Here is a 13788-nt window from a genome sequence, read left to right as displayed (position 1 = left end):
TCTTCCGGTAATGTCGCCCTTTTTGGAAGATCAATTGATTTCGCGCCGTCCACAGATTCCAGATGATCCATGAGGCCAGAGTTCCTGAATCAAGGCCTACTGGGGCAAAGTTGTTAGCTTTCTGGCTCCTTCCCAACCTGCAATCATCTCTGTGACAGGGATTGTTTCAATCGTGTTGACAGTAGGTGCTAGGGGGTAGGTAGGTCGGGTGGGTGGGTGGGTGAAATTTGAAACGATTAATGATTTTTTCCACGTTGATCTATAGTTGACTTAATGATTAGAACTTGCATATGTAGAACTGGTCAACACTGCAAGCTTTCTACCAGCAGTCTAGCCAAAAGGTTCAATAAACTTTCCGATGGCTGCTTCTGCTTCCTCCTCCTCCTCCTCCTCTACCATGGTCAAACTAGTCTCTCCCTCTCCCCGGGTATTTGTCAATTTCAGAGGCGATGAACTGCGCGACAACTTCATAAGCCATCTTGAGACGGCCTTGCGAGACGGTGGCGTCAACTACTTTATCGACAATCTATTAGATGCAGGGACCGATCTCAAAGACCTTTTCAGTGAGATTGAGGATTCAGAGATCGCTTTGGCAGTCTTCTCGAAAAGGTACTCAGAATCCAAGTGGTGCTTGAACGAGCTAGTGAAGATTATGGAGAAGGTGGAGGAGAACAAACTCCATGTCATCCCCATCTTTTTCAAAGTGAAGGTGGATGATGTGAAGAAACAGATTGGAGATTTCGAGCGGAACTTATTAGGAGGAGGTCCAGGCGAAAGACCCGAGATGCCAAAATGGGAGAAAGCTTTACATTCTGCTACCGGAAAACTGGGCTTGAATTTGTCGAAGTACAGGTACAAAACTAAACTAAGTTGGTGGTATTGGTTGAGATTTAATTGGATTTGAAAATTTAAATTAAAATCCATATTGAAATTATGTGTATTTATAAATTCTAATTCGAATCAGGTTAACAAAAATTTTTTTATACAATTTCGTTCAAATCCATTATGAAATACCATCTATTAGCAAATCCGTATACAAAGTCTAAAATTCGAGGTAAACCTCATAAGTTGTAAAAACTGATTAAAATTCATATGTTAGATTTTAGTTTACTTGGATTTGTAAAATACTATATGATTTTTAATTCAATAAAATTATTTAAAATCAATTATTAATGTTTTATAATCCATCAAATTTTAAAATTTTAAGATAGTTTAAATTGATGGATTCTAAAATCTATGAAATATGCATTAGATTTTGAATTCAGTCATTTATTCATATATGAGATTATTTGAAATCAATTTAAAATACAATTTTTTTTTTTTTTTAAATTGAATAATACTATATTTTAAAAACTAGATTTAAATTATTCATTGAATAATATTATATTTTAAAACATAATTTTGGAATCATCATTTGAATAACAATAGATTGTATTTAGATTTAAGTTCTATTTAAAACGCATAATTAAATAACACCCACTAAATCAGTTAAAACACAAAAAAACAATTTCAGCTCTTTTGAAAGATTCCTATTGATAGATAGTTTCCTTATTTGTTTGGCAGGAACGAGAGAGAACTCATAGTCGACATTATACTGGAGGTGAAGAAAAAGGTAGTATTAATATCATCGGTAAGGGAGGAGAAAGAAGCAATATGCTTCTTTCTCCAAGCATCTCATCGGTAAGTAGTATTCGTAGCACTATCTGTAGAACCATTGAACAACGCCATAAGGATCTACCCCTGTATGGAATTGAGCAACGGCTTAATCAACTTGAAGGCAAGTTATTTGATATAAAATGCGCAGAAAGTCGAATTGTTGGAATTATTGGTATGCCTGGTATTGGTAAAACCAGTCTCGCGACATCCTACTACAATAAGTGGAACCACAAGTTTGTGATTCGCGAGAATATCCTAAGCGTCCGCGAGAAATCTAAAACCTATGGGACAGATTGGTTGCAGAACGCACTTCTGAAAGGTCAAGCCTGCAATGAGAAGGCAGACATGTTCAGCAAGAAGATTCTTTATGTCTTGGATGACGTGAGCCACAAGGACCAAGTAGATTTTCTACACACAAAACGCAAGTGGATCAAGGGTGGAAGCAAGATCATCATTACAACACGTGACAAGTCATCGATCCAAGAGCTGGTTGACGATATTTATGTGGTCCCTTGTTTGAACGATAAAGAAGCTCGACAGCTCTTTAACATTCATGCCTTTGAAGATCAAACCAGTAGTGCCACAGGGAATTTCCCAAAGCTATCGAAATGTTTTGTGGAGTATGCTGAAGGTAATCCACGAGCCCTGGAGGAGTTGGGAAAGGAGATTCGTGGGATGAACGAGGAGGACTGGAAAGCAAGACTAGCAACACTGCCACATCGCTGTAACCCGAATATCCTAACTGATTTGACAAGTAGTTATGACAAACTGACTTGTCAACAGAAAGATGTGTTTCTCGACATAGCTTGTTTCTTCAGATCAGAGGAGGAAGACTATGTGAAATGTTTACTGGATGACTATGAGTCAGGTGAAGCTGTTAGAGACCTCGCTGAAAAGTATTTCATATGCATCTCTGCCGGCAGAATAGAGATGCATAATCTACTGTGTACACTGGGCAAGGAACTTGGTTCATCATATGAAAATATTTCGGGGGGAAGAATGTGGGATCAGGAAATAATTATTAAGACTCTGCGTTCTGTGAAAGAGGTAATAAAAGAAATGTCAAGCCCCCCACTTTATACTTGAGTAATACTAGATTTTTTTTTTTTTTTTTCAAAATTAGCATCGTTAAGTTCTCTTTGTTAACTTCTCTGTCTTTTTGACTGACTTGTCACCAGGGTACAAAGAAGAAGGTGAGAGGTATTTTTCTAGACACGTCCAAAGTAAGCAAAGGAATACCCTTAGACACGAATACCTTTTTCGAAAAGTTCGACCAGTCGAGCCTGCGATACCTCAAAATCTATGATTCTCTTTGTCCTCAGCAATGTGAATCTGACGGTAAAGTTAACTTGCCCGATGAAATTAAGCTCCCCTTTCAAGAGATTCGATATCTCCACTGGCTGAAATTCCCATCGGATGAACTTCCATCAGACTTCAACCCAAATAATCTAATTGATCTCAGGCTACCTTATAGTAAGATTGAACGAGTTTGGAAAACTGCTAAGGTGCGCCGCGCCCTCTTGTGCAATCTTTTCGTTGTTACATTCCGTTTGAAACTGTTTCATTTGAAGAAAAATACACTTTGCTATTGAGGTCTAGATGACTTTACTTGTTGAATTTATATCTGATTGGTTGCTCTGAATGGTTGTCACAGAAAGCACCACGGTTGAAGTGGGTGGATCTAAGTTACTCGACTATGTTGACTGACCTGTCAGCATTGTCGAAGGCGATTGATCTCCAGAGAATAAATCTTGAAGGCTGCAGGAATCTGAGTGAGTTTCCAAGAGAGATGAAATATATGAAGAGCCTTGTTTTCATCAACCTCAAGGGATGCATACAGCTCTCATCTCTACCAGCAAAACTGAATTTAATCTCGCTGAAGACTCTAATCCTCAGTGGCTGCTCAAACTTCAACACGTTCAAGCTGAACTCTGAAAATCTTGAATTCCTACATTTAGATGGCACTGCAATCAGGAGTCTTCCTAGAACCATCCAGTATTTCAAGAAACTTGTGATATTGAATCTGAAAGACTGCAAAATGTTGGAGAGTCTGCCTCCTTACTGTCTCGACAAGTTGAAGGCTCTTGAAGAACTAATACTCTCTGGTTGTAAAAAGCTCACGAGATTTCCTGATATCAAGGAGAACATGGAAAACCTGCAGATTTTACTACTTGATGGGACCTCAATAGAAGAGGTGCCAAATGTATTATTACAGTCAGGTAAATTCAAAGACCAAGTGTTTTGTCAACCGCCACTACGGATGAACAGCGTATCCTTGTTGAGGCGCTTATGCTTAAGCGGTAATCATACAATCCTTAGCCTGGGATCAAGCATTAGCCAACTATACCATTTGAAATGGATCGACTTGAAGGATTGCAAGGAACTGGAATCAATTTCAACGCTCCCACCAAATCTTCAGCGCTTAGATGCGCATGACTGTATCGCACTAAAAGCAGTGGCGAATCCTCTGTCTCTTCTTGTCCCAACAACGCAGCAGGTCCCCTCTTCATTCATTTTCACCAACTGTGAAAAACTTGAGCACGTTGCAAAGAATGAAATCATATGTTGTGCTCACAATAAGAGCCGTCTCCTATCAGAAGCCTTAAATCGACACAGTCAGGTACCAGTTTCTCTAGGTCCAAGACCATTAACAATTGCAATGAGTTTATAATTTTAATAACTATGTTCATTTTACCTTTCAGGGTTTTGCTTCTGAAGCTTTGGTTGCTACTAGCTTTCCTGGAAGTGAAATTCCAGCTTGGTTTAGTCACATGGCTTCTGGAGCAGAGTTAGAGCCAGAGCTGCCTCGGCACTGGAGTGAAAAAGGGTTTGTTGGAATAGCTCTATCTGCCGTTATCTCATTCGAGGACCAGAAAACTCGATACAATAAGCTCCAGGTGAAATGCAAATGTGTATTCAACGATAATGAGACATCGCCTAGCAACTTTGATTGCCATATTGGAGGTTTATCTGAAACAGGAGATGAGGAACGCACGTTTAAGTCTACTCATGTGTTCATTGGCTACACCAATTGGTTGAATATAAAAAAATGTCAAGAAGGTGATTGTATGATGGGATGCGTTCCGACTAAGGCTTCCATTAAATTTGAAGTGACAGATGGTACTAAGGAGGTTAGGAGCTGTGAGATCATTAAGTGTGGCTTTAGTTTAGTTTATGAATCAGGTTCTTGGGAGGCAAGCTCGAGGAGAGAGAACGTCAGCCAAGGTGAAAGTGTATTGTTGAGTCTCTGGAGAGGAATCAATTGGTTCTTTAAACCATTAAACTATATTGCAACCGCAAAAAGGGACGAGAACTTCACTGGTAAAACAAGGTGTAGTAAGCAGCTCGACTGAGTGCTAAAATAGCTTCTTTTATCGACTTATCTTCTTGTAACAGCACTTTGTGAGGGAAGATTATTATAGATGTCACTCGTTTTCACATGTTCGGTTCTCATGTCTATTATTACTTGAACAGAGTTGGGTTCTTCACTTGTAAAAAAATCTCCAATCCCACTCCATATTTTACTGCAAAATGGAATGGAAAATAGAGTAATGACTAAAGAAAAAAATGATTATTCCATATATATGGAATAAGAGCATTTCCAATTCCACTCTATATTTTACCGCAAAATGGAGTGAGGTTAGAAATGCTCTAATGACTTTTTTGTTTGGTCATTATTCCATTTTTCACTCTATTTTGCAGTAAAATATGGAGTGTGGTTGGAGATACTCTAAGAAACTCGAAACTCATACAAAGATTAATGGACCCTTAATTAACCTATTATAGAGAATAAACTTCAAATCAGGATAACGCTCCAGTAAAGTATAAACTCTTGATTATTATTTTTTCCTAACTTTGTCAGTTACTATTCTGGTTTATATTCGTTGTTGGTATTTCATGTGTAACAGTATAATTATTTAAGAAACGAGAATTCGTCCAAAATTTTTTGAACTTTTCTGGAATTGTCAAAAGAATCTTGTACACTTGTCTGACCAATAAAAATCTAAACTTTTGTTGACTTATTTAAATAATTTAGAAACTTACGGTTGACTGACCAGATTATAGCATACCGTTAAACAAGAGTTAAGACAGCATTAACCCAACGTTAACTGTTGGCGTTAAGTTAAACGAGAGACCGAGTTTCGAACCCAGGTTGTTTGGATCAAATGGTAAATGATAAAGTATTTTACCACTAGGCTACTGATACATTCAATGTATGTGCTAACAGATTTACTTTTATTTAATACTAATTTGAATATAAAAAAATTCTCTAAAAATTTTAAAGGCCTTTAAAATTCCAAAAATATTAAAATAAAGAAATTTTTTATAAAATTAATTTTGAAACTAAAAGTAAAAATAAAAAAAAATTTCTTTAAAAAATCAAAAATCTTCCAACATTTTCATTTTTAAAAACAAATTCCAAAAAAAAAAAAAATTTCATTTTTCAGATAAAAAAAATTGAAAAATAAAAAAAATCGAAAAATATCAAAAAGTTATAAAAAAATTAGAATCTGAAAATAATCAAAATCTATTAAAAAAAAAAATTTTATATAAAAAAATGCCAAAAAAAGAAATTTTTCATTTTTCAAATTATAAAAAGAAAAAGTTTTTAAAAAATTCGAAAAAAAAATTTCAAAAAAAAGGAATAAAATTTTCAAATCTGAAAACATATAATCAGAAACTATAAAAAAATTAAAAATAGTAATAAATTTTTTATATATATTTTTTCTGATTATATGTTTTTAGATTCGAAATATTTTATAACTTTTTGGAATATTTTTCGATTTTTTTCTAAAAAAATTTCAAAATTTTTTTATAATCCGAAAAAATGAAAATTTTCTTTTTTTTGGAATTACTTTTTCAATTTAGAAATTTTAAAGATCTTTTTAAGTTTTTAGATAATTTTTTTTTATATTCAAAATCAGTATCAAATAAAAGTAAATGTGTTAGTACATACAATGAATGTACCATTAGCCCAGTGGTAAAGTACCTTGCCATTTTATCTAAACGAACCCGGGTTCGAACCTAACGGTCTACTTGATTTTACTTTTTCTGTTAAATTTCCTGACGACGTGCTAAATTGGCAAGTCAACGAAAACATTGTTAATTAATTTTAAAGTCAAAGAAAAGTTTGTGTTTTTCTGGTCAGCCCTAATATTCATGTTTTTCGGCGATTCCAGAAAAGTTCATGATTTTTTTGGCCGAATTCCCTTTAAGAAACCGAAGACTATTTGATTTTTGAAATAAGTTTTAATACATATATATTGAGTCATTATACTTTTTTATAAAATGAATTAAATATACTAAAATTACATGGTTCTCCAAAAAAAAATCACTCTTCATTTAGGCGATATGTAAATATGATGAGAGCGAAAACACAAAATCACCATTGACAAATAGCAAAAAACAGATTCGCAAATGAAAAACAACCCTGGACTTCACACTCGTCACCGTCTTCCGTCTCAGTAGCAATATTGTGTTCATCGTTGGATAGACTAGAAAGTTGGTTCTCCAGTGATGAAAAATCCTCCATCAGTCGTATACCCCATTCATTCAGTTTGCAGGGAACATTTGAAGGAAATTGAAGCTGTATATCCACGTGATCGCAGTTAAGTTTAGCTAGATGAGAATTCTCTTCATTTAGAGGGAAACAATAGTTGAATATAAACATATGACTACCCTTCTTATATGCCGTGATGTTTTCTTGGTGATAGGCGGATTCAAAGTAGTTTCCATGTTCGTCTTTGAACCTACAATTTACCTTGATATACACGCAAACGGAACCAAGGGTTGGTATAGGGTCAAAAACAACAACAGTGCAAGCTCTAAGTCTGAATATTTGTCGAGAGAGAGAGCTTTGAAGCAGAGGGACGGTGAGAGATGTGGATGCTCCTGTGGCTTTATGAGTGAAATATGAAGACATTTCTTCACAAGACAAGATGAGTTGCTCAAAAACTGATTGTTGCTGAAGAAGGGCTTCGAGATCCAAGTCAAAGCAGTTGATGAGTCTGAATTTGACCCTTGGGACAAAATTATCAGGAAGAGAAGAGGAGGCATCCTCGGGGACTAGTAACTCTATTTCGATATTGTCTGCTCTCATTGCCTCTCCCCTTGGATAACCAATCATACCAGCTCCAGTCAATGCTCCACAGTATGAAAAGTCAACCATCTCAAGATTTCTCAGTGTAGAAATGGATACATATTTTAACTTAGGGCAGCTTTCCATAAATAGGTATTTGAGTCTAGAGAAGTCCTCAACCCACCAAGGAATCTCTTCTATTCCTGTTTGGCTTAGAATGAGATCTAAGACATTTCTTGAGATATCAGGAAAACTCCTCAACCGCAAGCACCCACTAAAAATAAGGCGAATGAGCGAAGGAAGGTTGATATCAGTGGGAAGAATTTCTAGATTTTTGCATCTTGTAATGCTCAAATTTGTAAGCCTATGGAGATTCTGAAATGAAGAAGGAAGCTCCACCAAACTTGGGATATCCGAGAGAGACAAGATCGTCAAAGAAGGAGACAACATGGTCATGAGAGGTGCAAGGGGCTGAAAAAACATGTAAAATGTTGAATGGTGTTAGTAAAAAATCTCTTAGAAATCATTTAGGTTTATAACTAGGTACCTGTACTCTTTCCCATAGCTTCTCACTCTTTATGCCTTCCAGGGAAAACATAGTAAGATTTTCAAGATGCAAATTAGAAGGGATTTCAGTAATGGATGTTTCGTCTAGAATAAGCTCTGAGATGTTTCTTGAGATGTCTGGAAAGGTCCTCAAGCGTGTGCATCCTTTGAGATTGAGGCGGTTGAGCGATTCAAGGTTCATTCCAGTTGGAAGAGTCTCTAGATTTGTACATGCTGGCATGTTCAATTCAGTCAGTTTATTGAGTTTGCTAATAGATGAAGGGAGCTCCACCAAACTAGAACAACCTTTGAGATCCAATTTCTCAAGACTGGTTGCTTTCGAAAGATCAGGAATTTCTTTCAAGTTCTTAGATCCCCACAAATCAATTTTCTTCAGATGTCCAAGCGGCTGCAACCAAAAAAAGAAAAAGCTGAGAAAATCATAGTAGAAGTTACACATAATGTACATATCGGTTCTAAGAAGTGTTAAAAAAAAAAAAGAACACAACAATCATTCTCTAATCTTTACCGAGACGCCTTCCCACAAGTTCTCAAGATTGCTGTTATTCATTTCAAGAATGACAAGGTTTTGAGGACAGAACTTGGAAGGCATACATCTCATTGGATATTTGTCCCAACACAATAATCTGAGTTTTGATGGCAAATAGTCAAAGCTTTCATGTAACCGCAATCTGTCTTCCTTACCAAACGTGTAAAATTTAAGGAAACGGAGATTACTCATCCTTTTGAAGGCACATTCATGGACCTGTAACTCATCATGAATCTTTTCCATATCCAGTGATATACCTAAAACCTTCTTGGTACCCTGAAAATGAAATTTAAAATTAGAGAGAAAAAAATCCCCTATATATTAATCCTGGAACATTGCAACATTATTTGGTAGCCACATGTCATCATGAGAATTATTCTGAGGATTGTTAGAGAAATAAGTTGGTCCATCTACACATATATTATAGTTTTTATTAAATAACTATTAAATCAATTATTAATATACAAAAAAATCTCTATTGTTTCTTTAAATAAAAGCTACGGAACTTCCTAATATGATTGACATATATATCACCATTAATGATTATGAATAATAAAGATTTGATAATATTTTTTTATCCTCTATACTTTTCGTTTAATTTTATTTGTTAAAATAAATTAAACAATCACATTAAGCATATAATAAAAAAATTATATTTTTTCTTATATGTTGTATTTCGAATTTTTTAAAATGATTATAAATTACTAAAAATAGTACAAGCCTCACATTGAAAATTTTGTGATCAATGGTAACATTTTTTCAGTTCAGCCTATCGTTTTTAATGAGTCTTGAATATTTTTTAATGATTAACTAAATAAATCACGTACATAAAAGAAAGTGTTTTGGTTTAAAAATTGTTGCATACCCAAAATCAGTATGAACCATCGTCATTTTCATTTAAAATTTGGTTACAATATAAAAATCTGAATCCAAATAACCGAACCAAATCCAATCTAGAAAATAGTATAGAACTTTAATCAATTTGGTTAGATATCTGAACATGTTTAAAATTTTGGTATCTAAAAACCAGAACCGAACCCGATTCAGACCAAAATATTTTGGGTATCCGAGTATATTCAAACCAAATTTATATACTTAAATATATTATTTAAAAAAATTAATATCTAAAAGAAATATACAAAATACTTAAGATGTTTTAAATTGTCCAAAATATTTAGAAATATATAAAAATAGTAAAAATTATATATTTAAAATAACTAAACATTACTCAAAATACCAAAATACTGAAAATATCTATTCATTTTCTATCCAAATATTTAAGTTAAACCAATTTTTATGTTAAATTTAAGTATTTTGGTATACATTATTCAAATTTATATGTAACATATTATTTTTATTTATATGTTTTGAGAAATTTAAAGTATATATGAACTTTAAGTTTTTAAAAAATTAAATGGGTTATCTGAATCTAAGACCAAACCGAACATATAAAGATTCGAACTAAATTTGCAAAGATCCAAACCGAACCTAACCAAACCAAATGATACCTACCCACATATCATCCCTAATCAAATATAAAAAAAAAATTATTGATAACAAAAAAATATATTATTTATTTAGATACAACGTATTTTAAAAAAAAGTTCACTCCGCGCAAAGCGGGGGTTATCATCTAGTAGCTTAGTAAAAGCCTATAGTTTCTCCTCTAATCAAAATTACTTGCTATCAACCGTCTATATAATGAGTTATGAAAACAAAACGTAAGAACCACTTACACTGTTCTCACTAAGCACATCGCATATATCATCCGAATCCACCAAAAATTCGCGGTTTCCTGGCTCATCAATGGATTGTTCACGAACAATTTTTCTACCTATTTTTTGTAACAAACTGTGCATCTCCACGGTATCACTTCTTATGTATATGAGGGACTTATCAACTAGGTTTTCGATCCCAACATGTACACCCAGGTTCCTATCTTCCAGCAACAACTTAATGTAAGGGATTTTCTCACCATTGAAAAGACATGCAATGTGACGATATATCACTTTATCTTCTTCTCTATCCAACCCATCATAGCTAATTTTTAGGGTTTTCTCTATTTTCTCACCAACACCATTTTGCAGTGTTGACAGCATATCCATCCAATACGCCTTGTCCCTCCCCCGCAAAGTGGAACCTAAAACAGTAAGACCCAAAGGAAGACTACCAGCATGTCTTGTAACTTCAACTGCGAGCTTCTCAAAACCTTCACGTGGAGAGTTTTTCCTGAAAGCAGATCGACATAGAATCTCTAGAGCACGGTCTTCAGATGGGAGACAGACCTCGTAAATGTGATCAATCCCATGAGCCCTTAAAAAATGTCTATCTTTTGTAACCACAATGATTCTGCTTCCACTTCCGAACCAATGAGCTTGACCCGCCAATGCATCTAGTACCACTTGATCATCCAAATCATCAATGAAGATAAGGACTTTCTGGTGTTTTAGCCTATTTTCCACCGCGCCTAAGTGATCTATCTGTGTGTGCCTTGTGCCTAAAATCTCAGACAGAAAATGCCTTTGCAAACTCAACTTCATGTTATAGTCATCAGGGTTGGCTCCCCTATAACCTTCCATAATCTTAGATATGAATCTCCTGTCAGTGAAAACACTGCATTGGAACCGTCGAGAGAGTCGACTAAATAGAGCTCTTGCAATGGTAGTCTTGCCAATTCCGGATGGACCCCATATCCCAACCATTCTCACTTCCTCAGATTCCAAATCCAACAGAAAGCTCATCTCTGCGATATGATCTTCAATGCCAACACATTCCTCAAAATCTTTTGATGGAGTAAAATTCAGTTTGCCCAAAAGGTCATTTACGATTACTTCAATCATTTTTGCTTCGTTATTGCTAACATGAACAACAAGAATACATTGTCAAATGTCACGTAGAAACATATATTCAAGACATACAATATAGCACTAGTAGAGTTTGAAATAGTCGTACAAATTTTGCGAATGATATCCGAGTAGATTCGCAACAACGGTCAACGCCTGCTGCCATCTGATTTTCACTGCTTTCGTTTTCACCTTACAAGTCTTGGCAAAACCCTCTCCAAATTTTCCCGTTTGTTTCCTGACATGAGAAGGATCTAGACCATAGAAAATGGGTAGAACCAGTTGACCCAACTCTTCCTTACATCTCACGATCTCGACCAACTCGTCCAGACACCAACTGGAAGAGGCATACTTTGGCGAGAACACAACGACCGCAATCCTGGAAGTCCTGATCGCCATTTCAAGCGCAGGGGCAATCGAGTGGCTTCTCTCGATCTCGTTGTCTTTGAAAACATTGATCAGTTTTCGATCTAGCTCCTTGAGGAAATGGCTAAGGAAAGTTATGCGCACATCTTCCCCACTGAAGCTCGGAAAAACATCGTATAGCCAATTACGAGAATCCATTAGCCAAAGAAAAAGAAAAAAAAAACTTGGAAAGTCATGAACTGAAAAACAATAGCTCGTAACTGAGAGGAAAACGTTCACATAATTTAGGAGACTTCATCGTTTTTATGAATAGTGGAAACCATGATGGAACTTGTTGGACACATGTTTGATCGAAGAAAGTCAACGTCCCCCATTTTCACTTTACATAAGAAACAAGAATGTATACTAGACAAGAGGAAATGGGGCCGTTTAGTCGAAGAAAGTCAACTACTCCCCTTAACGCCCGTTTGGAGGTAGCATATATACTTGTTTAGTCGAAGAAGGTAAAAGACACGCCCGTTTGTGAACAAGTCTAATGGAGACTTTTTTGGTACCAATAGAATGTTTTTTTTTGTTTGAAAAGAATACCAATAGAATGTTTCCTCTACGAGACCAAACACTAATTAGATAGATTGCTAAGTTTGACCGTTAATGTTTTTCGTTCTGTTCATAGAGGAAGAATGTGGATGTTCATTTGGTTGATATTCGTTAGTTGAGGCACTCGATTGATTAGTGCTCCTCGGAAGCAGGATAGCTAAGGTCCTTCGGTTGCTTAGCAGGGCCAGCGTCCCTCGGGGATCACTTGGACTACCCTTATAATCTTGTATTTCTTTTATTTCAAAGTTCGAAACTTTCTCAACTAACTTCTTTAAATACACCAAATCTGTCTTTGATTTAAAAATAATTTAAAAAATTAAATCTTTCCAGAATCTAAAACAATCCTTGACGAATTAATTTCATCAAGCCAAAGAATAAATATAAAGCTCGAGAGATGAAAGTTATTTTTATTAAAATATATCATTATTTTTTATTATTATTAACTTTTACTCCATTAAGTTGTATGGAATACTCCCTCTGTTTTAGATTATTTGATGTTTAAAAAAACATTTTTGTAAAATAAATGATGTTCTCATTATCAGATAAAAAGCCTTAGAGATTTGTGATGATTTACATAATAATTTATTTTTATTGGTTGATTTGTTTCTTATTGATTATTTTTTATAGTGAAGATAGTTGTATAAAAACTTGTAATATCTTAGTCTATGTGCATTAACTTTAAACATCAGGTAAAATTAAACAGAGTGAGTAGAAACTTTTGAATTTTTGTTAAACAGAATCTTTTTATCTGTTAAAGAAACTTGGCTTCTCAAAATAAAGAAACAATAAAAAAACTCAAGAATATTCAAAATGTGAATAAGATATAGAAACTCATAAATTGAAAATCATCGACTGTAAAATAGAAAAAAATATTGTAGCTCGAAATATAAAGATACACTGAAAAAGAACTAAATCATATTGACATCTTCAAATACAGTCGAAATAAAAAAAATACATAACAAAAACATCTTTAAATGAGAAATTAAAATCCAATATTCTTATTACTTCTCATACACGTTTCTTATTCTTTTTCTTTCTGAAAGTCTATGAAATGGGTCGCGAATGTTATAGCTGTATCCATACTGAATAGAATAATGAATATTTATGTACATGTATTTTTTTTTTTTTTTTGTAAACATTTATGTACATGT

General features: G+C 34.6%; 2 protein-coding genes across 2 annotated transcripts; one reads left to right on the top strand and one right to left on the bottom strand.

Moving 5' to 3' along the window:
* The first annotated feature begins 118 nt into the window (after positions 1 to 118).
* On the top strand, positions 119 to 5131 carry LOC108824378 (disease resistance-like protein CSA1). The gene is made up of 6 exons (XM_018597796.2): positions 119 to 216; positions 297 to 852; positions 1564 to 2703; positions 2835 to 3161; positions 3311 to 4276; positions 4359 to 5131. The coding sequence occupies exons 2-6, from the start codon at positions 793 to 795 to the stop codon at positions 5007 to 5009; spliced, it is 3144 nt and encodes a 1047-aa protein (XP_018453298.2). The 5' UTR covers positions 119 to 216; positions 297 to 792; the 3' UTR covers positions 5010 to 5131.
* A 1908-nt stretch (positions 5132 to 7039) lies between these two features.
* On the bottom strand, positions 7040 to 12238 carry LOC108825333 (disease resistance protein RPS6-like). The gene is made up of 5 exons (XM_018598636.1): positions 11784 to 12238; positions 10568 to 11687; positions 8811 to 9107; positions 8283 to 8690; positions 7040 to 8206 (listed from the first exon to the last, which is right to left on the bottom strand). The coding sequence occupies exons 1-5, from the start codon at positions 12236 to 12238 to the stop codon at positions 7040 to 7042; spliced, it is 3447 nt and encodes a 1148-aa protein (XP_018454138.1).
* Positions 12239 to 13788: the final 1550 nt, after the last annotated feature.

Source organism: Raphanus sativus, chromosome 9, assembly GCF_000801105.2.
Source record: "Raphanus sativus cultivar WK10039 chromosome 9, ASM80110v3, whole genome shotgun sequence".
Taxonomy (NCBI): Eukaryota; Viridiplantae; Streptophyta; class Magnoliopsida; order Brassicales; family Brassicaceae; genus Raphanus; species Raphanus sativus.
Note: the sequence above shows the minus strand (reverse complement) of the source record. Positions and strands in the feature narration are given on the sequence as shown.

Excerpts from the sequence above, each read along its gene's own strand:
- LOC108824378 (XM_018597796.2), top strand. The coding sequence starts at position 793 with ATGGGAGAAAGCTTTACATTCTGCTACCGGAAAACTGGGCTTGAATTT. Across the intron at positions 2,704-2,834 it reads CTCTGCGTTCTGTGAAAGAG|GGTACAAAGAAGAAGGTGAG; the intron begins GTAATAAAAGAA and ends ACTTGTCACCAG. Across the intron at positions 4,277-4,358 it reads CCTTAAATCGACACAGTCAG|GGTTTTGCTTCTGAAGCTTT; the intron begins GTACCAGTTTCT and ends TTTACCTTTCAG.
- LOC108825333 (XM_018598636.1), bottom strand. The coding sequence starts at position 12,238 with ATGGATTCTCGTAATTGGCTATACGATGTTTTTCCGAGCTTCAGTGGG. Across the intron at positions 11,688-11,783 it reads GGATATCATTCGCAAAATTT|CAATAACGAAGCAAAAATGA; the intron begins GTACGACTATTT and ends TGTTCATGTTAG. Across the intron at positions 9,108-10,567 it reads ATGTGCTTAGTGAGAACAGT|GGTACCAAGAAGGTTTTAGG; the intron begins GTAAGTGGTTCT and ends TTTCATTTTCAG.